This window comes from Rana temporaria, chromosome 4 (genome assembly GCF_905171775.1).
Source record: "Rana temporaria chromosome 4, aRanTem1.1, whole genome shotgun sequence".
Lineage (NCBI taxonomy): Eukaryota > Metazoa > Chordata > Amphibia > Anura > Ranidae > Rana > Rana temporaria.
Window position 1 is genome coordinate 290,301,189 of NC_053492.1, and position 25,585 is coordinate 290,326,773.

Here is a 25,585-nt window from a genome sequence, read left to right on the forward strand (position 1 = left end):
TCATAAATTATAATAACTATAAATAATTATAACAAATAATCTAATAATAAAAATTATTACTTTCATCGTTTGACGAATTTCCCCACAAATTACCATCGCTCAATCCTGCAAGTGATTCTAATTTTTTTATCGCTGTTTTTTTAGCTGGTTTTAAAACCACTTTTGACATAAAGGGACACTTTTTGGTTGCTATGGACAATCTATAGTTTCCAGGCATAAAGAACAGTCTTTATTATATAAAAGTGCATGCAGGTCACTGGGCCGACCACTAGGGACAAAGGGGATGTGTATTTATTTTATACAGTATACTGTATGTGTACTGTGTTTTTATTTTTTTGAATTTGGCGCCGATCTCCGCCCCCGTGCGTCGTAACGTCGCAGGGAACAGAGCTCGGCGGCACACGGGCACTGTGTGAATCGAGCGAGGAGACCTTACAATCACACAGGGAGACATTGCTGGGGACATGGTAAGTAATATATGCCTGGATACTGCGATGCAATCCCGAGTCTGCTCGGGGATACCGCTTATGGTACTGGATTTCCATCCCGAGCCAGACTCGGGAATACCGCCAGGGAGTTTAAAGAGTCTGCTCACCTAATTTTTTATAAAAACATCTTTGCCATTCTAAAGCTTCTCTCCAAACACTTTGCATATTATTTTATATATACTGTGATTCTGTACTTGTCAAATATGCTGCAGAAATCTCCCTCCACTAAGTCTGGCTGCAACCATTTTAACTGGGCAGCAGAAGCTGCTGCTTGTTCATTTCCTGGATTTAAACAGGCACACCTCCAGCTCTGCAGCTCTCATTGGCCCTCTTATAACTCCCCTTCTTGGAAAACGCATGAGAGTGAGCGAGAGCTGTGCACAATGTCATAAGCCTAGGCTTTTTATCAGACAAAAAAAAAGAAAGTAGGCTGTATAAGGTATTTACTGGGAGAAAAAAAAATGTTATCCTATCCAAATTTAAAACAACAAGGGCAGAAGATTTAATAGATGGAAAGATAAAAAAAATACTGAAGGTCCGCTTTAAAAATCAGTATTTTTGCAAAAAAAAAAAAAAAAAAACTTGCTTGCTCACATGGGGAGGTCTGTCAGCTGATCTCCGCTGAGCAGGTGGATAACAGGTCCGTGTCTGCTCCGCTTATGCTGTGGATGGAAACTGGCCATCTGTCCATTTCCATCCGACTGTCATCCGATCCAATCTGCTTGACGGATTGGATCGGATGCAGGTGGGTGTAAACGGTAACATGTCTGTTTACATCTGCCTTTCCATAGAGAGCAATAGATAGTTCGCTCAGGTCCGCCTGAAAAGCGGACAGGCAGACCCGATCGGTCTGCTTGTGTGAAAGGGGCCTAAAACAGGATTGCAAAATCTGGTGCAGTTGTGTATGTTAATCAGCTTCTAACTTCAGCTTGTTCCATTAAAGTGGTTGTAAACCTCTTTGTAGAACTTCTAGAATAAGACTTACCTATAGGTACTGTAAATATCTCCTAAAAGTGCGCCGTTTAGGCAATATTTACCTTGTAGTGCGCCGATAATGTCATTGGCGCATGCGTTGTGAAGAAACAGCCCTCCATGCAGTTTCTTCCCGAGCAAATGCCGTGACTGGCGGCTTCAGCGCGCATGCACAGGAGTGACATTGCGCGGCTCTGGCCAATCACACAGCCGTAGGCTGCGGCCCCCGAAAGGAAGAAGGACGAAGATGGATGCGGCTACCTGCATTGTTTACAGGTAAGTGCCAGATAATGGACTAGTAAGCGATGCATACTAGCCCATTATGCATTTACAAAAAAGTAAAGCCCATCAGGGTTTACTTCCTCTTTAACCACTTGCTGACCTCTAAAGAGGTCCTCGGCTTTGTGGTGGTATATCTGAATGATGCCTGCAGCTACAAGCATCATTCAGATATTGCAGTTTTCAGACAGTGATTCCCTACTCCATAAGAACGATCATAGAGGCTGGTCAGCCACTTGATCGTTCTTACGGGGCGATGAGAGGGGGCGTCCTCCCGCCGCCCTCCGGTGCTTCTACCGACTCACTGCTGCGATCGGTGAGTCGGAGAAGGGATCCGCCGGCCCTGGATGTCCACCATAGAGATTTACAGAGTCTCTAGGATCGTCGGAGATCGGGCGCAATGTTATGACCTACCGCCCGACCTCTTCATTCAAAAAAAACACGCCGCCTCGGCTGGGAAGCCGTGATCTTTTTATTTATTTTTTTATTTTGGGCTTCCCCGCCTAGAGGTGAGATGTGGGGTCTTATTGACCCCATATCTCACTGTAAAGAGGTCCTGTCATGCCATATTCCTATTACCAGGGATGTTTACATGCCTGGTAATAGGAATAAAAGTAATCAACATTTTTTTTTTTTTTTTAAGTGTCAAATTGTTTTAAGTAAAATTAACAAAAAAATTAAAGTGCCCCTGTCCTTGTGTGCTTGCACGCAGAATAATTCTTAAGTCCCACCCACATATGAAAACGGTGTTGAAACCACACTTGTGAGGTGTCGCGGAGAACGTTGGAGCGAGAGCAATAATTCTACCCCTAGACGTCCTCTGTAACTCAAAACATGTAACCAGTAAAAACAATGAAAGCGTCACCTATAGGGAGTTTAGTACCGAAGTTTAGCGTCATTCCACGAGCGTGTGCAATTTTGAAGCGTGACATCTTAGGTATCTATTTATTCAGGGGAACTTTATCTATCACATTATGCAAAACAATTGGGCTAACTTTACTGTTTTTTTTAAAGCACAAAACTGTTTTTTTGTTCCCCCAAAAAAACACGTTTGAAAATAGTTGCAATGACTGCCATTGTATTTTCTAGGGTCTCTGCTAAAAAAAAAACATAATGTTTGGGGGTTCAATGTAATTTTCTAGCAAAAAAAATAAAACATTTTTTACATGTAGGAGAGAAATGTCAGAATTGGCCTGGTGGGCAAATGGTTAAGCTTCAATGGAAATCATTTTTTTTTTCAAAGCTGATAGGTTTCTATGCAGAGCTACACCAGATTTTTCACTCCCTAGTTTTAATTAAATAACCCCAGTGTCTAATAGCATAACTTCAGTTATATCGTAACTCACATCGGCGCAGTGTTCTGATATGAATAGGGCACATAGAAAACAAATATAATATTATTTTAAAACATCTTCCTTGCAAAAGAAGTTAAACTTGCATGTCTGTAGTTACTGTGTAAATACCCTGATCCCTACATAAATATAGGCACGGCTTTTTGTTTTCATTAATTCTTTGGTACCCATCCAGTCATAAAAAAGTCTCTAATAACGAAGAACAATGGCTTAGAAAAACTGAGATCAGCTCTTTGAGAACGTGTGGGTATAAGCTGTCTCAGGTTTTTTTATCCACATTTTTTTTTCCTTTAATTGTTTCTGGACTATATCAACTTTAAGCCACAGTGGTGCCTTTTGAAATTATGTCAAACTGGCCAGTGACCAATGTCAAGTTCTTATTTTTTAAAGACCCTACATGCTTAGACTTTGTCTTTTACTATTTATTTATATATATATATATATATATATATATATATATATATATATATATATATATATATATATATATATATATATATATATAATGTGTGTGTGTGTATATTTATATATATAATATATACATACATACACACTAAGGGCCAGATTCACCAAAGAGATACAACGGCGTTTCTCCTGATACGCTGTCGTATCTCTGTTTCTATCTATGCGACTGATGCATAAGATCCGACAGGTTTAATTGTTTTACACTGTCGGATCTTAGGATGCAATACCGTGGCCGCCGCTGGGTGGAGTTTGCGTCGGGTATGCAAATTAGCAGTTACGGCTGATCCCCGACGGATTTTCGTGTTCGCTACGTCGCCGCTAGTCTAGTTTCCCGTCGCAAATTTAGTCGTCGTTTTGGGTGCCCTAACTTTAGTCAGCAATCGTATTGCTGTCTAAAGTATGGCCGTCTTTCCCGCGTCGAAATTTAAAATTTAACGTCGTTTGCGTAACACGTCCGGGAATACGGAAGTACGCTACGCACGTCGCCGTTCGAAAAAATTACGTCACGGCGCGCAAAGCACGGCGGGAGTTAGGAAACGGAGCATGCGCAGTAGGTCCGGCACGGGAGCGCGCCTAATTTAAATGGCATACGCCCATTTGAATTGGCCCGCCTTGCGCCGGAGGCCGCCAGCGTAGTTTTCATCGCAAGTGCTTTGTGAATCAGGCACTGATGAAAACTTGCGGCGGTGTAACGTATCTACGATACGTTACGCCGCCGCAGTTCTATGTGAATCTGGCCCTAACTATCTTACATAAGTAAGTATACCCCTCCAATTTTTGTAAATATTTTATTATATCTTTTCATGTGACAACACTGAAGAAATTACACTTTGCTACAATGTAAGTGAGTGTACAACTTGTATAACAGTGTACATTTGCTGTCCTCTCAAAATAACTCAACACACACAGCCATTAATGTCTAAACCGCTGGCAACAAATGTGAGTACACCTCTAAGTGAAAATGTCCAAATTGGACCCAATTAGCCATTTTCCCTCCACGGTGTCATGTGACTCGTTGGTGTTACAAGGTCTCAGGTGTGAATGGGGAGCAGGTGTTTTAAATTTGATGTTATTGCTGGTCACTCGTAGTACTGGTCACTCGAAGTTCAACATGGCACCTCATGGCAAAGAACTCTCTGAGGATCTTAAAAAAAGAATTCTTGCTCTACATAAAGATGGCCTAGGCCCGGGGTTTCCAAACTATAGCCCTCCAGTTGTTCAGGAACTACAATTCCCATCATGCCTAGTCATGTCTGTGAATGTCAGCGTTTAACAATGCCTCATGGGATGTGTAGTTTCTCAGCAGCTGGAGGGCTGTAGTTTGGAGACCCCTGGCCTAGGCTATAACAAGATTGCCAAGACTCTGAAACAGCTGCAGCACGGTGGCCAAGACCATACAGCAGTTTACCAGGACGGGTTTCACTCTAAACAGGCCTCGCCATGGTCAACCAAAGAAGTTGAGTGCACATGCTCAGACTTATATCTAGAGGTTGTCTTTGGGAAATAGTCGTATGAGCCAGCATCGTTGCAGGTGGTGGTGGGGTCAGCCTGTCAGTGTTCAGGCCATAAGCCACACACTGCATCAAATTGGTCTGCATGGTTGTCATTCCAGAAGAAAGCCTCTTCTGAAGATGATGCACAAAAAATCCCACAAACTGTTTGCTGAAGACAACCAGACTAAGGACATGGATTACTGGAACCATGTTCTGTGGTCTGATAAGACCAGGATAAACGTATTTGGTTCAGATGGTGTTAAGCGTGTGTGGCGGCAACCAGGTGAGGAGTACTAAGACAAGTGTGTCTTTCCTACAGTCAAGCATGGTGGTGGGAGTGTCATGGTCTGGGGCTGCACGAGTGCTGCTGGCACTGGGGCGCTCCAGTTCATTGAGGGAACCATGAATGGCAACATGTACTGTGACACAATGAAGCAAAGCATAATCCCCTCCCTTGGGAGATTGGGCCGCAGGGCGGTATTTCAACATATTGACCCCAAACACACCTCCAAGTCGACCACTGCCCTGCTAAAGAAGCTGAGGGTAAAGGTGATGGACTGGCCAAGCATGTCTCCAGACATAGTCCCTATTGAGCATCTGTGGGGCATCCTCAAATGGAAGGTGGAGGAGCGCAAGGTCTCCAACATCCACCAGCTGGAGGAGGGGAAGAGGACTCCAGTGGCAACCTGTGAAGCTCTGGTGAACTCCATGCCCAAGAGGGTTAAGGCAGTGCTGGAAAATAATGGTGGCCACACAAAATATTGACACTTTGGGCCCAGTTTGGAAATGTTTCACTTAGGGGGTACTCACTTTTGTGAGCTACTGTGTGTGTATATACATGTTGTGTGTGTATATATTTTTTATATATATATATATATATAAAAATATGTCTACTTTTCCATTTGATTATGTAAAAAATTATGTACAACACAGGCTCACTTTGCTTTTTTTTAATATAACCCCTATAGCCTTTCCTTTAGATAACATCTACATATTTCTGCTATGGAAAAGTAGATGTTTTCAAAAGGTTTTTAAGAATGATTTAAAAGAAAAAAGCATTTAAAGTGACTACTATGTCATGGAATAAGTATAGGGGATGCCAATGCAGTCCTGCTGGAAACACTTGCCTAGTTGTCTCTGTTTTTGGTATGTTTCAGTCACAGTACTGGAACAAGCATGCTGTAAATAAGTGTCAGAACTACCGTATATACTCAAGGATAAGCCAAGTTTTTCAGCACATTTTTCTGTGCTGAAAATGCCCCCCTTGGCTTATACTTGAGTCACCTTTTTGCGCCCGATCTCCCAGACTTTGGGGACCCGGTAAACTTGGCACACATGTAGCCCCACTCTTCCTCTACAAGTGTGCAAAGTTTGTTGGCCGGGGAGCACCCATTTTTCAAAGCCGGGCACCCCTTCTATAGATTCTCATGTTAAACAGTAATTTCTCTGGTGATTTGGGGACCCGGTACTGGCCAGTCATAGGTCCCCTGGACCTGGAACTTGCCACAAATGTAGCCCCATTTCTGCTCTACAAGTGTACAAAGTTTGTTGTCTGGGGAGCACCGATTTTTCAAAGCCAGGCACCCTTCCATAGACTCCCATGTTAAACGTCAGTCTAGTCATGGGCACAGTGAGGCATGCACATGGGCACAGTGAGGCATGCAGATGGACACCCTAGGCTTATACTTGAGTCAATAAGTTTTCCCATTTTTTTGTGGTAAAATTAGATGCCTCGGCTTATATTCGGGTCGGCTTATACTCGAGTATATACAGTACTTATTATTCTTCTGAGCCAGCAACTCGGACAACATAGAAGTTAAAGCATCTAAATAACATCCAAGGAACTAGCATTCTCAGAGGAGAGTTTGGTAATGGCAGCCCTTATTCAATTCTCATGACACTATGGCATTCACTAGATAGCTTTAAAAAAATGTATACATACACATCTCACTATAAATTTACTGTATCCACTTGAAAAAATTAAGTATATCATTTTTTTTTTTTTTTAAGCTTTAGAAGATGGAAAACCAAAAGGTGTTCAGGAAAATAAGAAAAGCAAACGCAGGAGAAAGAGAATTAGCAGTAATGAAACAGTAGGAAACCTGCTAACCGAGCTGCCTTTTGCAAATGCAGATATCAGTGATGTTCTTGAAAGTAAGTATATAATGTTATAATTTACAATATTTCCATTTAAACAAGTGTTCTGAGAACTTTATGTTGTCACAAATTATTCAAATTATTAGTACAACAGTAGTGCTTGTTTTATCACAGTTACATGATAGTTTTAAGTTTTGGGGGTTGTATTCAATATATGCAGGGAGAGATCACAAACACTTGTAGGTATAACATTTAATTAACCACTTTAATCACTTCAATACTGGGCACTTATACCCCCTTCCTCCCCAGGCCAATTTTCAGCTTTTAGTGCTCTCACACTTGAAATGACAATTACTCAATAATGCAACACTGTACCTATATGAAATGTGTGTAATTATTTTCACACAAATCGGTTTCTTTTGGTGGTATTTAATAATAATAAAAAAAAAAAAAAAAGTGAAAAAATGCTTTTTTCTTTGTTTCTGTCCTAAAATTTAGCAAATTAGTAATTTTTCTTCATAAATTTTGGCAAAAATGTATACTGCTACATATCTTTGGTAAGAATAACGCACATTAGTGTATATTGGTCTTTGTGAAAGTTATAGAGTCTACAAGCTATGGTGTCAATCTCTGAAAATTGATCACACCTGATGTACTGAAGGCCTATCTCATTTATTGACACTTAGGCCGGGTTCACACTGCTGCGACACGACGCTAGTACTACTTTGGATCCGACTTCAATGAACAGGGATCCGACCGCAAGGCACTGTGTTTGGTATGAATCTTGAGGTGGAACTCCACGCCAAATTTTAAATAAAAAACCGGCATGGGTTCCCCCTCCAAGAGCATACCAGGCCCTGGTGTCTGGTATGGGTTTTTAGGGAAACCCTTACGCCGAAAAACGGCGTGGGGTCCCCTCAAAATCCATACCAGACCCTTATCCGAGCACGCAGCCCGGCCCGGTCAGGAAAGGGGGTGGGGACGAGCGAGGGCCCTCCTCCGGATCTGTACCAGGCTGCATGCCCTCAACACCCTGGAGCCCCGCCACCCCAAAGCACCCAGTTCCCCTGGTTGATGAGGAAAAGGGCCTCTTCCCGACAATCCTGGCCGTTTGTTGTCGGGGTCTGCGGGCGGGGGGCTTATCGGAATCCGGGAGCCCCTTTAATAAGAGGGCCCCCAGATTCTAGCCCCCCACTATATGTGAATGGGTAGGGGTACAATGTATTACTCATTCACCTGGGGGAAAAAAGTGTCAATAAAAAAAACACTAGACAGGTTTTTATTAGGCAGCTCTGTGGGTCTTCTTTTGACTTTGGGGGTCTCTCCGGCCTCTTCTCCCACTCTCCGGTTTCTTCTCTGCGCTCTCCAGTTCTTCTCCCGCTCTCCGATGCCTTCTTCCGGGCTCCTCCGCTATTTTCTGCCCGCTCTTTTACTAGCAGTGGCCCGGTCTTCTCCGTCGTCTTTTTCCCTCTTCTCTTCTTCCAATGTTGACACAACGCTCTCTCCCGCTGTAATGCCGTGTGCGCGGTGAGCAACTACTTATTTAGTCTAGAGGCGTGGTCACTGGGTGATGTCATCCGGGGACCCCGCCCTTATGACATCACCACCTAGGGCATGATGGGACGGTGATGTCATAAGGGCCGGGGTCACCCAGTGATCACGCCCCATGCCTATATAAGTCGTCACGCACCGTGCACATGGCATTACAGCAGGAGAGAGTGTTGTGTCAACATTGGAAGAAGACAACGGAAAAGACCGGACCACCGGTAGCAAAAGAGCGGGTAAAAGAGCGGAAGATAGCGGAGGAGCCCGGGTGAAGAGGCCGAAGAGAGCAGAGAAGTCGGACGAGACCCCCGGTGCTGCCTAATAAATGACTTTAAAAACTTGTCTAGTGTTTTTTTTATTGACACTTTTCCCCCCCCAGGTGAATGGGTAGGAGTATGATGTACCCCATACTCATTCACATAGGGTGGGTGGCCGGGATCTGGGGCCCCTCTTATTAAAGGGGCCTCCCGGATTCCGATAAGACCCCGACAACCAATGGCCAGGGTTGTCGGGAAGAGGCCCTTGTCCTCATCAACATGGGGACATGGTGCTTTGGGATGGGGGTGCACAGGGCGCCCCCCCTGCCCCAAAGCACCCACCATGTTGAAGGCATGCGGCCTGCTACGGTTCAGGAGGGGGTTGGGGGCCTGCCCACCCCCCTTTCCTGACTGGCCGGGCTGCATGCTTGAATAAGGGCCTGGTATGCTCATTGAAGTAGCACCCTGAGGCGTTCTACGAGCATAAATTACGTATCTCATTTCTCAACCACCTATTACACTTTTGAAGGCCCTGGAGCCCCAGGACAATGGAATTTCCCACAAAATGACCCCATTCTGTAAAGCAAACACTCCAATATTTAATCTATGAGGCATAATGAGTCTTTTGCACAGTTTTTTCGAGAAGTTTTTAAAAAATGTGGGAATCCTCTTTTTTTTTTTTTTTTTTTACACAAAGTTGTCAATGAGTATGGCTATACCACATGTGTGATACTTTTACACAGCTTGGCCATATACAAGTAGCAAAATCAGATCTAGGAGCATAAATTACATATATAATTTCCTGGTAACCTATCATTTTTGAAGGCCCTTTATATTTCTAACACATAGCATGTACATACCAAGAATTACAAAATTAATTATATTGCATAAAGGGTAAAAAAAAAGTATTACCTGTGCTTTTAGTAGTGTCCACAGAGGAGAGCACTGGTCCAGGCAGCAGGCAGGGATGTGCTTAGCGACAACAATAGTAATTATCCAGGCAGCAGGCAGGAATATTGTCTATAGTGAGCACAAGGATTTTGTCAACACAGCCAACACATTTGTCCATAGAAATTGTCCAGGCATAGACAGCCAGCACAGCCATAATTTTGGTCCTGGTACACTGTTACCTGCAAACACTCATTATTTTACCGCTCTCCAGCCCTTCATAAACATACTGCTTCTTGCTACAGCTAATTATTTGCATTGTCCAGGAAACAGGCAGAGGTGTGGTCCATTCATGTGGCAGGCAGAGGCATGATGGCAGTAAGTTAGCAGCAGGCCGAGGGCTGCAATCAGGTAAGACATGGGCACAGGGGCTCAGAGGTAGAGGCTTTGCCCACCAAAATCTCTATGAAACCTCGGGAGTCCAGACCCTAATCCGCAAATTACGAAACCCGGAGAAAACAAAAGAAAATTTCCATACAGAAAAACAATTCTGGAGCCCCTCACATATGTAAGACCTGTGTACTACATGGAAAAAAAGGAGGGGGAAAATTGCGCAAAGAAATAACCTGTGTGTCCACAGAGTGCAAAAAATGCTGATAAAGCTGGTGTAAAGCTGCGATTTGCCGTGCAACATCAAACAGTGATCAAATTAGGAAGAAATAAAAATTGCGCTAAAACTATATGAAGTTATTCAAACAAACATGTGCATAATTCAAAAACAACTTGAAGAAAATGACAATCTCTAAATAGAAACTGATAAGCATATGAGCAAATTCTATGGTGTGAATCATTAATTAATAATCAAAAAAATATATGATATCCATAGAAAAAAACAAAAAGTGAAGAGGTGAAAATAAGTCCTTTGGGTTGTCCACATCAAGTGTTCAACCACCCATGCAAATACTTCTTGAGTGATGTGATCCAGTTACACCAATAGTGAAAGTTGCAACCAATTCAGTGATGTCCACCACCAATAAGGCAAATAGATCTGCTTACCAGAACCCAATGGTCCCTTATTATGAGGGACACAGGGAGACGTATTAGTATGAGAGCTGCTGGGCTGTTTCACTCCAAACAACCATGCTATTAGTCAACTGTACACTCCGTGGTGATGGATACCAAGTAGCATATAAAAAACAAAAGTGCCTCAAATAGTGTAAAACTTCTTAGCTTTAATGGATGAAAAAATATAAACATTGCACTTACAATCTTGCGGTGACAGAAATGCCTTAAGTCTGCTGCGCCGGCCGGATGCTAGCAGACAGACCCTTCTGTCTGGGAAACACAAGCAGTCCAGAAAGGTGACGTCAGTACGGCGCTCGTTCCGCCCTACTAGTTTCGTGAAAAATCACTTCTTCCAGGGGCATGGGCGGTGCACCGCGTCACCTCCCTAAATACACAATAACATTGAATCAATCCTCGTTCCCACTCCTTGTGCGCACCATTGGACTTAATTAACCAAGCCTCGCTATGGGCCGCCATCCTCACCATGGGTTAGACCGAGGTTGACATGTGGGAACATATGGTGCGGTGAACCAGAACCAAAACAATGAGCAAGGAAACCAGGCCCCACGACACCAAAACGCTCACCAACATCCCGGGAAACAGAGACACGCGACACAGTCAATAAAGTGACGATGTGCCCACATTAAAACCTTGCGTACTCAAATAAATACACTTTAAACTTTGGCTCTGTTCAGTAATATGTCCTCCCAAAGAAGAAATTCTGGGACTAAAAAGGACAAAAAATCACCGCCACCTGAGACAAAAGGCTCTAGCCGTACCTGCTCGGTACCTTCCTCTCCTGTAGGATCTGAAGTACCTATACAGGATGAGCCATTGCCTATATCGGGGGTAGCGGCCTCTCCTGAGGTGCCTGGGCCTGCATATGTTACTGAGGACACTGTGGCGACAGCCCTGAACAACTTGGAAGGGAGAATCGCTATTCGCAGAGTCCTCACAAAAGGACAAAATGTGAAGCAGAGCTCCTTCTGTTGTTTTGGATCTCCTTTCAGATGATTAGGAGGATGTTACACCTTCAGGGGATAAGGATGAGGAGTCAGAGGGATCAGGGATATCGGAGGAACCTTTTTCTGCTTCCCAGGTTCTAAGATCACAAGTGCAATGTTATGCTGAAGCAGTACGCTCTACATTTAAGTTACCCCCTTTGGAGTAAACTGAATACACTGTCTCCTCCCTGGGTTCATTAAAATCCTGCGAGCTGCATGCTCTTTTCAGGTTCATCCTTTACTAGTTTACGCATCCAGATTGGTTACATCCAGATATGCGTTTTTAACCTCCTAGGAAATTTGATGTTCTTTATCCTATGGAGGAGAAATTTACTAAGAAGTGGAGTCTGCCCTCTGTAGATGCAGCTATTTCTTGTGTAAATAAGAACCTAACTTGTCCTGTGGACAATGCTTAGGTGTTTAAAGATCTTTCTGAAAAGAAGTTGGAATCTTTACTGAAATCTTCCTTTCTCCTGGCCGGGAAAGTGGCCCAACCTGCCGTGGTGGCAGTTGGTATGTGTCAGGTTCTAAAGGAACAAGTAAGACAGGGGCTGAAGGATCTGCCTCCAGAGCAGATCAAACTTTGGGAGAATCTGCCTAAGGCCTTATGTTTTACAGTGGATGCCATTAGAAATTCTGTTCAGCAAGCATCTCGCCTCACACTTCAGCTGGTGCATATGTGCAGAATTATTTGGCTAAAACATTGGTCAGAAAAGCTTTTGGCCAGTTTCCCCTTCCATGGTGAACACCTCTTTGGAGATGATTTGGAAAAAGATATTGAGCGGTAAAACTACCCTTTTACCAGAGAAGAAGAAAAACAAACGTCCTTCTTTTAAACGTTCTCTCTCTCCGGCTCCCGGAAGATCTGCCTCCAGCCAGTGGCGATGGCATTTTCAGCCAGCCACAAAGGCTAAGGAAAACCAGGCCCAGAAGAGCAAGAAGCAGTGGGATTTAAAAGCTAACAAGCAAAACCCCAAAGCCTCTTTATGAAGAGACACCCCTGTTCGGGTGGTGGGTTTCCTTTGGGTACTCCAGTTTCCTCCCACAATCTAAAAAAAAAAGTTGTACCGAGGTGTGGGGCGGCTTCGTCAGTTTTCAGCAGCCTGGCAGACAGAGATCCAGGACAAGTTGGTAGGTTCTGCAGTATCCCTAGGATACAAACAAGAATTTTGAGAGATCCCATCTTATCGGTTCAGAAGTTCAAGGCTCTCCAAAGATCCGTTAAAAAGAAAGTCCTTCGTCAACGGAATGGATCACTTGATGTCACGGGGGTAATCATTGAAGTACCCCTTGAGGAGCAAGGTTTAGGTTTACTTAAACCTCTTTGTGGTTCCAAGACCAAATGGAGATGTCAGACCCATCCTGGATTTAAGATCTTTAAATCGATTTCTGAACATTCGCCATTTACGAATGGAGAAGATTCGTTCCGTGGTAGCCACCCTACTAGGCGGAAAATTCTTGGTGTATATAGACATCAAAGATGTATATTAACATGTGTCTATCCATCCCGCTCACCAAAAGTTCCTAAGGTTTGCGGTAGAACATCGCCACTTCCAGTTTGTGGCTCTGCCCTTTGGTTTGGCAACCGCGCCTCGGGTATTTACAAGGGTTCTGGCCCCTCTGTTGGCAAAGCTGAGAGCACGGGGCATAGCAGTGATGGCCTACCTAGACGATCTACTTGTGAAAGATCAGTCAGTGGCAGGATTAGATCACGCAGTGCTCAATACAGTAAAGTACCTGGAGCATTTAGGATCGATCATAAACCTACAGAAATCCTCTCTACAAGCCCTAAGAAGGGTAGAGTATTTGGGGCATAATCATAGACACAGCCCAAAGCAGGGTATTCCTGCCAGAGCCAAGGTTCGAGTCTTTAAGAGAACTGATCCACAAGGTCAGGGCGAAGAAGGGACCATCGATTCGCCTCTGCATGAGGCTATTAGGGAAGATAGTGGCCTACTTCGAGGCTGTTCCTTACGCCCAGTTTCATTCGAGACTACTGCAAGGCAGTATTCTAGCTGCCTGGAACAGGAAAAGCCAAGCTCTGGATTTACCCATGCGCCTGTCCCAACAGGTGTGCCAAAGCTTGAGTTGGTGGTTAAAGACCAAGAACTTGCGGAAAGGAAGGTCCTTTCTCCCAGTCACCTGGAAGGTGGTGTCTACGGATGTCAGCCTGTTGGGCTGGGGAGCAGTGTTAGAAGTAGCTTCAGCCCAGGGTACCTGGGCCAAGACCAAAGAGAGCCTGACCATCAACATATTGGAGATTCGGGCAGTATACTTAGCCCTCAGAACCTGGACACACAGGTTACAGGACCACCCTATTCGGATTCAATCCGACAATGCTACTGCAGTACCTTATATCAATCACCAAGGAGGCACCCGGAGTCGGGATGCTCAGAGAAGGGTAAATCGGATTTTGACATGGGCAGAGAAACATGTTCCTTGTTTTTCTGCAATCTTCATTCTAGGGGTAGAAAACTGGCAAGTGGACTATCTAAGTCGCCAGCAGCTGGTATCTCCACTGCGATGTCTTTCAGGCAATATGCCAGAGATCGGAGACCCCGGATGTAGACCTGCTAGCTTCCAGGCTCAACAGGAAGTTGAACAACTTTGTGTCCAGGACGAGAGATCCGCTGACCTACAGAATGGATGCTCTGATAATTCCTTGGAATCAGTTTTCACTGATCTATGTATTCCCCCCGATCCCTCTCTTACAGAGATTACTGTGCAGGTTCAAGAAGGAGGGAATACCAGTACTCCTAGTGGCCCCAAATTGGCTTAGGAGGTCTTGGTATGCCGAGATCATAAAGATGGCGGTAAGAAGACCTTGGGTGCTTTCACTATGTCATGACCTGCTGTCACAGAGTCCAGTGTTCCATCCTTTCTTACAGAAGCTAAATTTGACGGTGTGGCTACTGAGACCTACATTTTGAAGAAACAAGGGCTCTCGGGTCCAATTCTTTTTACACTCATTAATGCTAGAAAGTCAGCCTCCAGGCTAATCTACTACAGAGTCTGGAAGGCGTATGTTTCCTGGTGTGAATCCAGAGGGTGGAATCCTCAAAAGTATGCTATAAGTAGGATTCTCGCCTTTTGCCAATTGGGAGTGCATATGAAATTAGCCCTGAGTACCATCAAGGGTCAAATATCGGCTCTATCAGTCTTTTTTCAGAGACCACTGGCATCTCATTTCCTAATCTGGGCATTCATTCAGGGAGTACTGTGGATAAATCTGCCAGTCAAGTCTCCCTTATGTCCCTGGGATTTGAACTTAATATTGTCAGTCTTGCAAAAGCTTTTGAACCTATCCGCCATATTCCTTTAATTCTTTTGAGCAGGAAATTGGCCTTTTTGATTGCTATCTCTTCTGCTAGAAGAGTGTCGGAATTGGCAGCTCTTTCTTATAAAAAGCCTTATTTAGTTTGTCACAAGGACAAAATTGTACTTTGCCCCATCCTACCTTTCTTCCAAAGGTGGTGTTGGCATTTCATTTAAATCAAGACATTGTTTTGCCTTCCTTTTTTTCTGAGCCACGGACAGCGGGGGAAAAGTTATTGCACTCTCTAGATGTAGTGAGAGCAGTAAAAGTTTATCTGCTGGCAACTGCTCAGATACATAAAACAGATGTTTTGTCTATTTTGCCAGATGGTCCCAGGAAGGGCCAAGCGGCATCAAAATCCACCATTTCTAGGTGGATTCAACAAGTAATTATTTAAGCTTATGGTTTAAGGAACAAGATTCCTCCTTTTTTCTGTTAAGGCGCACTCTACCAGGGCAATAAGTGCTTCATGTGCAGTGCATCACCAGGCTTCCATGGCTCAGATCTGTAAAGCTGCAACTTGGTCTTCAGTCCATACGTTTACCAAATTCTATCAAATAGATGTAAAAGGAAATGAAGATTCCGCTTTTTGGGCGTAGTGTGCTGCAGGCAGCAGTATAGGGCTTCTTGTCCGTTAGCGGCCTGCTTGTTGATCTGTGTCTCACACCCTTCATTGTGCATTGCTCTGGGACGTCCTACTATGTAATGAATAGAGGCTCTGTGTCCCGTGGTGTACGATAAAGAAAATAGGATTTTACGGGTAAGCTGTTATTAAAAATCCTAACAAAAATAGGGTACCCGACTTCTAATGTCCAAACTGTTGCTGCTAGCCCAATACTATTAGAAACAAAGGGGAAGGGAGACTCCCAGGGGCTTATGCGCAGCTGAAAAAATTGTAGACTCTTGAATAAAGTTTTTATAAATGTATTTATTAATAAGTATCAAAAATTGTACATAAAAGGGTGAGGAAAAATTGATCCAATACATACAGTACAGGGGTAACGTTAAGAGCTCTGGTATGCAATTGATATATGATCACATATACATATCTATATCTCACAATGACCATATGCAGTTAATCATTTGGCTGCAACATATGGATCCCCAACACGTTTCGATCATTTAAATCATACCAATCTTCTTCAGGGGGTTATATATAGATATCCCATATGGAACACCATATAATCTAAACCAGAGTGGATCATAAAAACATGGTGGCCAAATTCTCCATAGTGGCCATGCAGATGAGCATCTGATGATGGAGGTCCGGGTTTGCCTTCTTTGATTATCTGGCATAATTTGAATGTTCTATCTAGATCTGTCTCTTGCTCTTTATTTGCAGCATTGTGGGGAGTACCATCAGTGATTTACAAGCTTGAAGGTCCACAAAAACTTGTCCTTCAATTAAGGATGACTGATGGATTAGTATATGTCTGTGTCAGTACTATCTTCACTCCAATCTGCTTATCCTGTAAAATCCTTTTCTTGGAGTATACTACGGGACACCGAGGTCCCCCCTTCTTATGGGAACCTTGCTGCTTTGCTACAAAAACTGAGGTACTTCCCTTATGGGAGGGGTTATATGGAGGGGAACTTATCTTCATTGGTTGTGCCAGTGTCCAATCACCTCTGGTGACCATGCACTATGTAATGAGTAGAGGCTCTGTGTTCCATGGTGTACTCCAAGAAAAGGATTTTACAGGTAAGCTGTTATTAAAAATCCTATTATTTGGGCTCTTTCACAAGGTTGGCCAAGGAGTAGAAAAAAACACATGGCTGACCACCTAAATTCTAACATAGCAGCTTGAAAAGGCTGTACACATGCTATGGCCGTGATGTTTTGCTTCTCTGCTGCAGCATTTTTAACACGGGCTGCAGAGTTGCGCCACCTGTCAAACTTGCCCATTGAAAGCAATGGTGCCGCACTGCAACTGTGACTTTTTTTTAGGTGGACCCGATGAGACCCTCCATTATTCTCTATGGATGTGTCCATTTATGCCTGCCGGCATTCGATCCTCTAAAAACAGACAGATGGAGATCCGTTCCCCATCTGTCGATTGAATCAGGTAGCAGTCAAAGAAAAAACAGGCGGCTGCAATGGTTTTGAACAGACCAGCCCCAATCCTCAGGAAAAATGTACATTTTAAATAAAGAACTTTGACGCAAAATAAGCGTCAGTGACCATCAATGCAGCCTAGCCTAATCAGTGCCCATCTGCAGCCTCACCATTGCCATCAATGCGGCCTCACCAATGCCATGAACGCAGCCTTAACATTGCCATGAATGCAGCCTGATCGATGCCCTGATCGATCTGCAGCTTCGGAGGGGACGGAGGGGGGCGGAACGAGCGCTGACAGATTACATACAGGTGAAACTCCTGTTTACTCCGCGACCTCTTTAACCGCTTCCGACCAGTTATACTGTGGCAGGCTGGCCCCCGTGCGTGAGCTGTTGTAACTGCACGTTGGCTCTTTAAGACGCCTCCGGCGGCGTGCGCAGGTGCCCGAAGCGTGTCCCCGGAGCTAATGCGAATCCACCTGCGATTGCTCGTCGGAGAACGAGAACGGGGATGTGTGTGTGTAAACAATGTATGAACACTGATCTATCTCTTCCCCTTGTCAGTCCCATCCCCTCTTCAGTTAGAACACACATTAGGGAACACATGTTCGCCCCCTAGGGTTAATCCCTTCCCTGTCAGTGTCATTTATACAGTAATCAGTGCATTTTTATAGAACTGATCGCTGTAAATGACAATGGTCCCAAAAATGTGTCAAAAGTGTCCGATGTGTCTGCCATAATGTCGCAGTCCCGATAACAAAAACGCAGATCGCCGCCATTACTAGTAAAAAAAATAATAATAAAAATGCTATAAATCTATCCCCTATTTTGTAGACGCTATAACTTTTGTACAAACCAATCAATATACGATTATTGCGATTTTTTTTTTTTTTTTTTTTTTTTACCAAAAATGCTTTTTAAAAAAAAAATGAGGATTTTTATTATAGCAAAAAGTGCAAAATATTGTGTTTTTTTTTTTTTTTCAAAATTGTCACACTTTTTTTGTTTAAAGTGCAAAAAATAAAAATCGCAGAGATGTTCAAATACCACCAAAAGAAAGTGCTAATTGTGAGAAAAAAGAACATCAATTTTGTTTGGGTACAACACCGCACGACCGCGCAGTTTTCAGTTAAAGCGGCGCAGTGCCGAATCGCAAAAAAATGGCTCAGTCATTGGGCAGCCAATTCTTCCGGGGCTCAAGTGGTTAATACAAAGTCACGCCTCCTGTGATAGACACAACAGTCATCCAATGGCAGCCCAGGAGACAGGACTTCCTATTACAAAGGCCGCTGAGTAAACATGCGATTTACCTGTATGTAATCTGATGGCACTCGTCCCTCCCCCTCCCCTCTAAGGCAGCGCCAATAAATACGGTATAAATATTAGAAGTACGCATCTTCACTGGCCTCATGATTTGATTCGATTACGATTATCCTGTCCACAATTCGAATCGATTTGATTCCGCGATGCATCACGATAACTGCGCGCGGTTTTCATCTGTTCTTAAAAAAAAAAAACTCTCTGCATGTAGCAAAGTATAAACACAGCAGACAACTTAAAGAGGAGCTCCAAAATGACCCCAAAATACTACAAGAGAGGGTCACAGACTGCAGACATGATAGTATGGAGGATCAGGGACTGCAGACAATGATACTAGAGAGGATCAGAGACTGCAGACATGATACTAGAGAGGATCAGAGACTGCAGACATGATACTAGAGAGGATCAGAGACTGCAGACATGATACTAGAGAGGATCAGAGACTGCGGACATGACACTAGAGAGGATCAGAGACTGCGGACATTGTCCCCATGACGTCCACCCAAACGACAATGTATGCCATTTCATAAATTATGGGTTATGTATGTCTTATTATCTTAGTGATTGATTCACATTACGACTTCATTGATACCTTTTTATTTTTTTGTATGATTTATGGTTTTGCTCATTACTGCCCCACACATGCAATGCATGGCTGCATGTGTGTGGCAGTGATGAGCAAAACAAAAAATCATACAAAAAAAAGAGTATCAATTTCAAATCAATGAAGTTGTGATGTGAATCAATCACTAAGACAATAAGGCATATATAAACCATCATTTATGTTGAAATGAGTCATGCTCATTGGTCACATTAATGTTTTCATAATTTGGCAAATTTGCAATCCACATAATGGTGCATCAGATATATGATATACAATATGTTATATTATTACTAGTAGTACTAGTCAGTGGTGGCTGGAGCTCAATTTTTTTTGTGGGGGGGGGCGCAAACAAACTGAAAAAAAAAACATCAATTGCAGCCACTGTGCCCATCAATTGCCGTCACTGTGCCATCAATTTTTGCCAGTGTGCCCAAATTGCTGCCAGTGTGCCCATCAATTGTCGCTACTGTGCCCATCAATTGCTGCCAGTGTGCATCCCCCAAGTAAATACTTGATGATGATGACTCTGCTGGTCTCTGACTCCTGTCAGTGTTCTGCTGCCTGCAGTCCTTGGCCGTCTGGTGTCTCGGGTCTCCCACAGCAGCCTGTGCAGTGTGCACAGTGTGAGGTGAGCCAAGGAGGAAGGCTCTGGGGAGTCGGACCGGGTCGTGACTTGTCAGAGTTGGGGGACACTCGCTCCACGTGTCTCTCGCATGGTGACGCCGGGCGGCTGGGAATGCCGCCAGCGGGGGGCGGGACAAGGAGGCGTGGCTAACGCCCACAACTCCTTCAGCTGCATCAGCGGGGGCCGGGAAAAGAGGCGTGGCTAACTCCCACGGCTTCTTCGGCTGCTTTCAGACTCAAGGCAGGGCATATAGCGGCGCACGGGTGACGTCATCATAAAATTGATTAATGCAAGTCGATGCTACGGTTAATTTCAACACCCCTAATATATATCTAAATCACCAGGGGGGCCGTATTAAACCAGAATGCGGGCCACAATTGGCCGGCGGGCCTGACTTTGGACATTCCTGCACTAGAGGGATCAACAGAACGTTGAAGGAGATCTTAGTCTCACTATATAGAAATTTAGTAATACCTTATTTAGAATACTGTGTCCAGTTCTGAAGACCTCTAGTACAAAAGCAAGACGATGGATACAAAAATTTGATAGAACAAGCCTAGAGACGAGCAACAAACATTTGAGGAATTTAAATATAAATGAGAGACTGAGGCCTGGGTAAAGAAAGGGGGACATGAATTAAATCTTTAAATACATTAAATTTGTGAATAACGATTATTGAGCCAGTATTTTTAATGTATAGCTGAGCTCAAGTACACAGTAACATGGTGTCAAAACTATTAGGCGGAAAGTTTAAGGTTCTAGTTAGAAAGTGTTACTTTACCAAAAGAGTAAAGAGTTTGACAGTTTAAATGAGACCTAGTGCATTTATACATGCATTGGATGAACACAGATCTATACAGTCGACAAGAATGTTAAAAAAAAGCACAGACTGCTTTCTGCTGTTAGTCTTTCATGTTTCTGTGTTTCATTAAAATAATTTCTTTCAGTCACAAGAGCAGCAAAGAAGACGGTGAAAAAGAAGAGGAAAAGACACAAGTTAGAAAGTGACGACAATGATAAAAGTAAACAGCAAAAGAGGCCTAATTATTTTGTGTCCCTGCCTATTACAAATTCTAAGGTAATAATGTAAGTTTTTCTTATTTTTATACGGGATTGTTAACAGTTTGAGCAGTGCTTTACAAAATAATAGTCAATACAGTCACAATACAGCTCAATACAGGGGGGTTAGGAGTGCCCTGCTTGTGCGAAATTTCAGTCTAAATTGTGAAGGGAAGTGACTAAAAACCACACCGCAGGATCAGTACTAGTGTTGTGATTACAGAAACACTGCATCCCCAGTACCTCTGTGGTCAATTTATCAGCAAATATTAAAGGCCTTCTATATTAAACCCAATATCAGAGCTGAGATTTCTCTGGGTAATTTTGTAGGCAAACTGTATGCCTAACACATCTAGATTTTTGTTGTCATGAATTATTTTTCATATATCAAGGGACACAGAGTCAGGCTAATATTCATTACCTGTTTGGTTATACTTCATCATCAGCAGAATGGACACTGGTGGACCAAAGGTCTTTAGACAGGAAGTTAACTTCTATATAACCCCTCCCATACAGGAAGTTACTTCAGTTTTTTACCTGTGTCTGTAAGGTGGATGGTTCGTTTTGAGCTCCAGGTCTCTAGTCCCACAAATGGTTAAAAAAAACAAACAAACAAGGGATTGACTGATCGGATCCATTTGACGCAGACTTTTATGCTTAGATAAATGGTACCCGAGCCTCGCAAAGAAGACTCAAGATCCTGCAAGGTTTTTCCTGTAATCCGGCTTTGGTCGCTGGACCCTGCGGAGTGGAAATCTTGGACACTACAGCGCTAGGACATTTCCTGCAGGGTGCTGTACAGGTCCAAGGGGGTGGACCCTAAACATGAAAAGGGAACCCATTCCTTGAAGGTCCAAGTGACAGGAATCCACCGTGAAGGGTGAAGATTGGGCCCTTCGTTTCTAAGTGGCCCTGCGCCTGGATGTGTAAGTGAAACCCCTTTATTATTATTATTGTGGGGTGTCCCAGTGATTGTAACAATCAGTCAAGCTAGCTAAAGGCTGAACATCTGTGTGCAGTGACCATACGGGGGAGTTTTGTGCTAGCTGTGGGTGTTTGCAAAGTGTACCTTTTTTTTCACTTGTGCCTGGCCGTTTTTTACCTGTATGATGGCGCACGATTGTTCGCTGGACTTAGCAGTTTGTTTGGCTGGCCTGATGCATGTGACTTCGCCGCACATGCGCAGTAGCCTTATCTGGCCGTACGAAGATTTGCATTGTACACGAATACAGTCACAACCGTCCGCCGGGACCCACGCACGTGTGTGCGCACGAACGTTCCCGGCGCACACCCAACTTATTTAAGCTGTGTAGGCCAAGCATGCAGTGCTTCCAAAAGGCAGCTGTGGGACACAGAGCAGGCTCTGAACAGACACTTGCACCAGTTTATTTCTCCTTACCCAGGTCACGTGAGTCACCAAGTGTTGCTTGGCAGGCTATGGTGCTTAGCCGGATTGTTGCATAGGGTCTTGGTGAGCCCTATTAAAGGGTCTCTCTTCTGAGGTGTTAAATCTACACCCAGGTACTCTCTTTTTGTGGCTATTAAATGTCTTCAAAAAAGAGGAGCGGGACTAACACTACAGGGAAGGGCACATCTATGTCATCAGTAGTTCCTGATGAACCTAGTCGTATCCCTGGTGTTGTATCCCCTGAAGGACCAGAGGCTTCGGGGCAATCTGAACCAGTGCGCCTATCTGGTATTGTGCCCACAGTCAACGCTGCTGTTTTACCCTTTATTATTAAGGATGAACTGTCCTCAGCTCTAGCCGGGTTAGAGCACAGGATTGCTGGCATGATTGCCTCCATCACGCAGGGTGGCAAGAAGCATGACAGATCCCCCTCCCCGGTGTCTAATAGTTTAGAGCAGAAATGGGTTGAGAATGGGGAAGAGCTAAAAAGCTCAGGATTCAGTGGAGTGCCTGGCAGATGAGTCTACTTCCGAGCAAACTGGACAAAAGGAGATCAGTTTGATGTCTGCCTCTCAGTCCTCTTGAGATCCCTGAGGCCTCTTCAAGCCACACAGGCTTTCCGCCTTCACACCCTGCTGGACCAGGTGGTATATGCTGATTGGGAATATCCTGACAGGATTTAATTCCTTTTAAGAGGTTTTTCCTTTTATATCCCATAGAATCAAAAGTGTGTTAAGAAATGGAGCAAGCCAGCCGTAGATGCAGCTGTTTCTTTCTTAAACAAGAACTTAACTTGTCCGGTAGATAACGCACAGGGCTGGAAAGACCCCATTGACAAGAAATTGGAGTCATTATTAGGGCTTTTTTTTTCTTTGGCCAGTTCAGCTATTCAGCCAGCTGTTGCAGCAATTGGTATTTGCCTGTCCATAAAGGATCAGGTCAAACGGCCTGATAGGCCTAACCAGGAGGATGATCTGCCTGAAAGTAAGACAGATATTCCTTAAGCGCTGTGTTTTGCTTTTGACACCTTAAAAAGGATTCAGTACAGCAGGGTTCTCGTTTTTCTCTTGTCTGTACATGTGCACCGACTTTTATGACTTAAGAACTGGTTAGCCGAGCTTCCTTGTGAAAAGTTATTGTCAGGTTTCCCTTTTCATGGGGAACACTTATTGGTGATCATTTGGACAAATATATCCAAAAGATTTTCAGAGGGAAGAGATCTCTACTTCCTATGAAGAAAAGCACCAGACGTCCTCCATTAAAAACATCAGGGACTGCTTCCTCAAATGTCTCAGCGTCAAGGCGGTTCTGCCGCTAACAGGTCGCTAGGGCTAGGGGCAAGCCTGAAAAAGCACTGGGTCAAAAAATTCTTCCAAACACAGCACCAAGCCCTCCTTTTGAGGGAACGCCCCCACTCCATCGGTTGGAGGGAAGGCTGCTGCACTTTGTGGACATTTGGAAAACAATAATTCAGGATGCGTGGGTCACCTCAATTATATTTCGAGGTTACAAGCAGAGTTGCAGGGGGTTCCCCCCTCGGAGGTTTTTAGGATCCAGCGTTCCCTCGGCTCCTCCAAAAAGAAAAATATTGCTTCAGGCACTACATCATCTTGTGCCAAACAGTGATTGTGTAGAGGTTCCTGTATCCGAAAGGGGTACAGGGTTTTACTTAAACCTGTTTACGGTTCAGAAACCATACGGGGTCACAAGGCCCATTTTGGCACTAAAGATCCTTGAACAAGTATCTATTGATCCAGTCCTTTCGGACAGAGTCTGTCCGCTCAGTAGTAACCTCACTCCAGAGGGGAGACTTTCTAGCCTCCATCGATATAAAGGACACGTATTTACACGTACCTATCTTTCAGACTTATCGGAGGTTCCTACGTTTTGCAGTAGAGGAACGTCATTTTCAGTTTGTGACTCTACCCTTTGGGCTGGCTACAGCTCCCCCGGGTGTTCACAAAGGTTTAAGGGCTCAAAGGATTCATGTGCTTGGGTATCTGGACTCAGTACAGGCTCTAGAACAGAGCATAATATACACAGTTCAGTATTTGAAAAGCTAGGCTGGATCATAAATACCGAAAGGTCAGCTTTGAAACCAGCTCAAAGTCTAAAGTATTTAGGTATGTTCCTAGATACAGTCCAAGCAAGAGTATTTTTGCCACCTGTAAGGCTCTGTGACCTGAAGGATCAGGTGCGTCAGATAAGGGGAACCAGACAACCCTCCATTCGGCTCTGTATGAGTCTTCTAGGGAGGATGGTGTCCTCTTTCGAGGCAGTGCCCTATGCCCAGTTCCATTCCAGGCCTTTACAACAAGACATCTTGTTGGCTTGGAACAGAAGAGCCCTGGCTTATCCAATGTGCTTATCTCCTCAGGCACGCTTAAGCCTAAACTGGTGGTTGCCGGATCAGAACCTGCGAAAAGGAAGACCTCCTGTACTCATTACAGATGGCACTCTCTCAGGCTGGGAGGTGACCCTAGAAGGGCTCACAGCTCAGGAAAAATGGTCAAGGACAGAACAGATCCTGCCCATCAACGTCCTGGAATTACGGGCAGTACGTCTGACCCTATGGTCCTGGGCAGTGGCCTATTTAAACCACCAAAGCAGTACCATGAGTCATTCAGCTCTGAACGAGGTGAACTACATACTAGCCTGGGCAGAGGGACGTGTGCAGAATCTATCGGCAATCCATATGCCGGGAGTAGAGAACTGGAAGGCAGATTATCTCAGCCTCCAACAGATTTGCCCAGGGGAATGGTCCCTACACCCTGAGGTGTTTTAGGAAATTTGCCAACATTGGGGATTGCCAGAGGTCGACCTACTGGCATCCAGGTTCAACAACAATTTACAGCATTTTGTGTCCCCAACAAGAGGTCCTCTGGCAATTGAAACCGATGCTCTGATAGTTCCATGGAGCCAGTACTCCCAGGTTTATGCTTTCCCTCCGATCCCTCTCCTTCCACATTTGTTACGCAGGATTCGGAGAGAGGGGGTTCTGGTGGCACCAGCCTGGCCCAGAAGGCCCTGGTTCCCGGAGATTGTGAGACTGACAAGATCTCAAGGTCTTATATTCCACCCCAACTTACAGTCTCTAAATTTGACGGCATGGCTATTGAAGCCAGGGTGTTAAAGGACCATGGCATCTCGGGACCAGTGGTGTCTACCCTAGTGAATGCTAGATCTTCCTAGTGACAGCTTTTCTATCATAAGATCTGGAAGACTTATTTTGCTTACCACAAATAGAGCTTTCTTTTGGTGGTATTTGATCACCTCTGCGATCTTTATTT

At 44.2% G+C, this 25,585-nt stretch overlaps 1 protein-coding gene across 3 annotated transcripts in view; it reads left to right on the top strand.

The window, feature by feature from the left end:
- Positions 1-25,585, top strand: part of AKAP7 (A-kinase anchoring protein 7) — a 331,984-nt gene that overhangs the window by 5,113 nt on the left and 301,286 nt on the right. For 2 of the 3 annotated variants that reach the window (XM_040350435.1, XM_040350432.1), the window contains exons 2-3: positions 7,060-7,203; positions 20,776-20,906. In XM_040350435.1, the coding sequence (XP_040206369.1) occupies positions 7,060-7,203; positions 20,776-20,906 (275 nt within the window). The remainder of the gene's footprint in view (positions 1-7,059; positions 7,204-20,775; positions 20,907-25,585) is intronic. The other variant, XM_040350433.1, reaches the window with a different exon arrangement.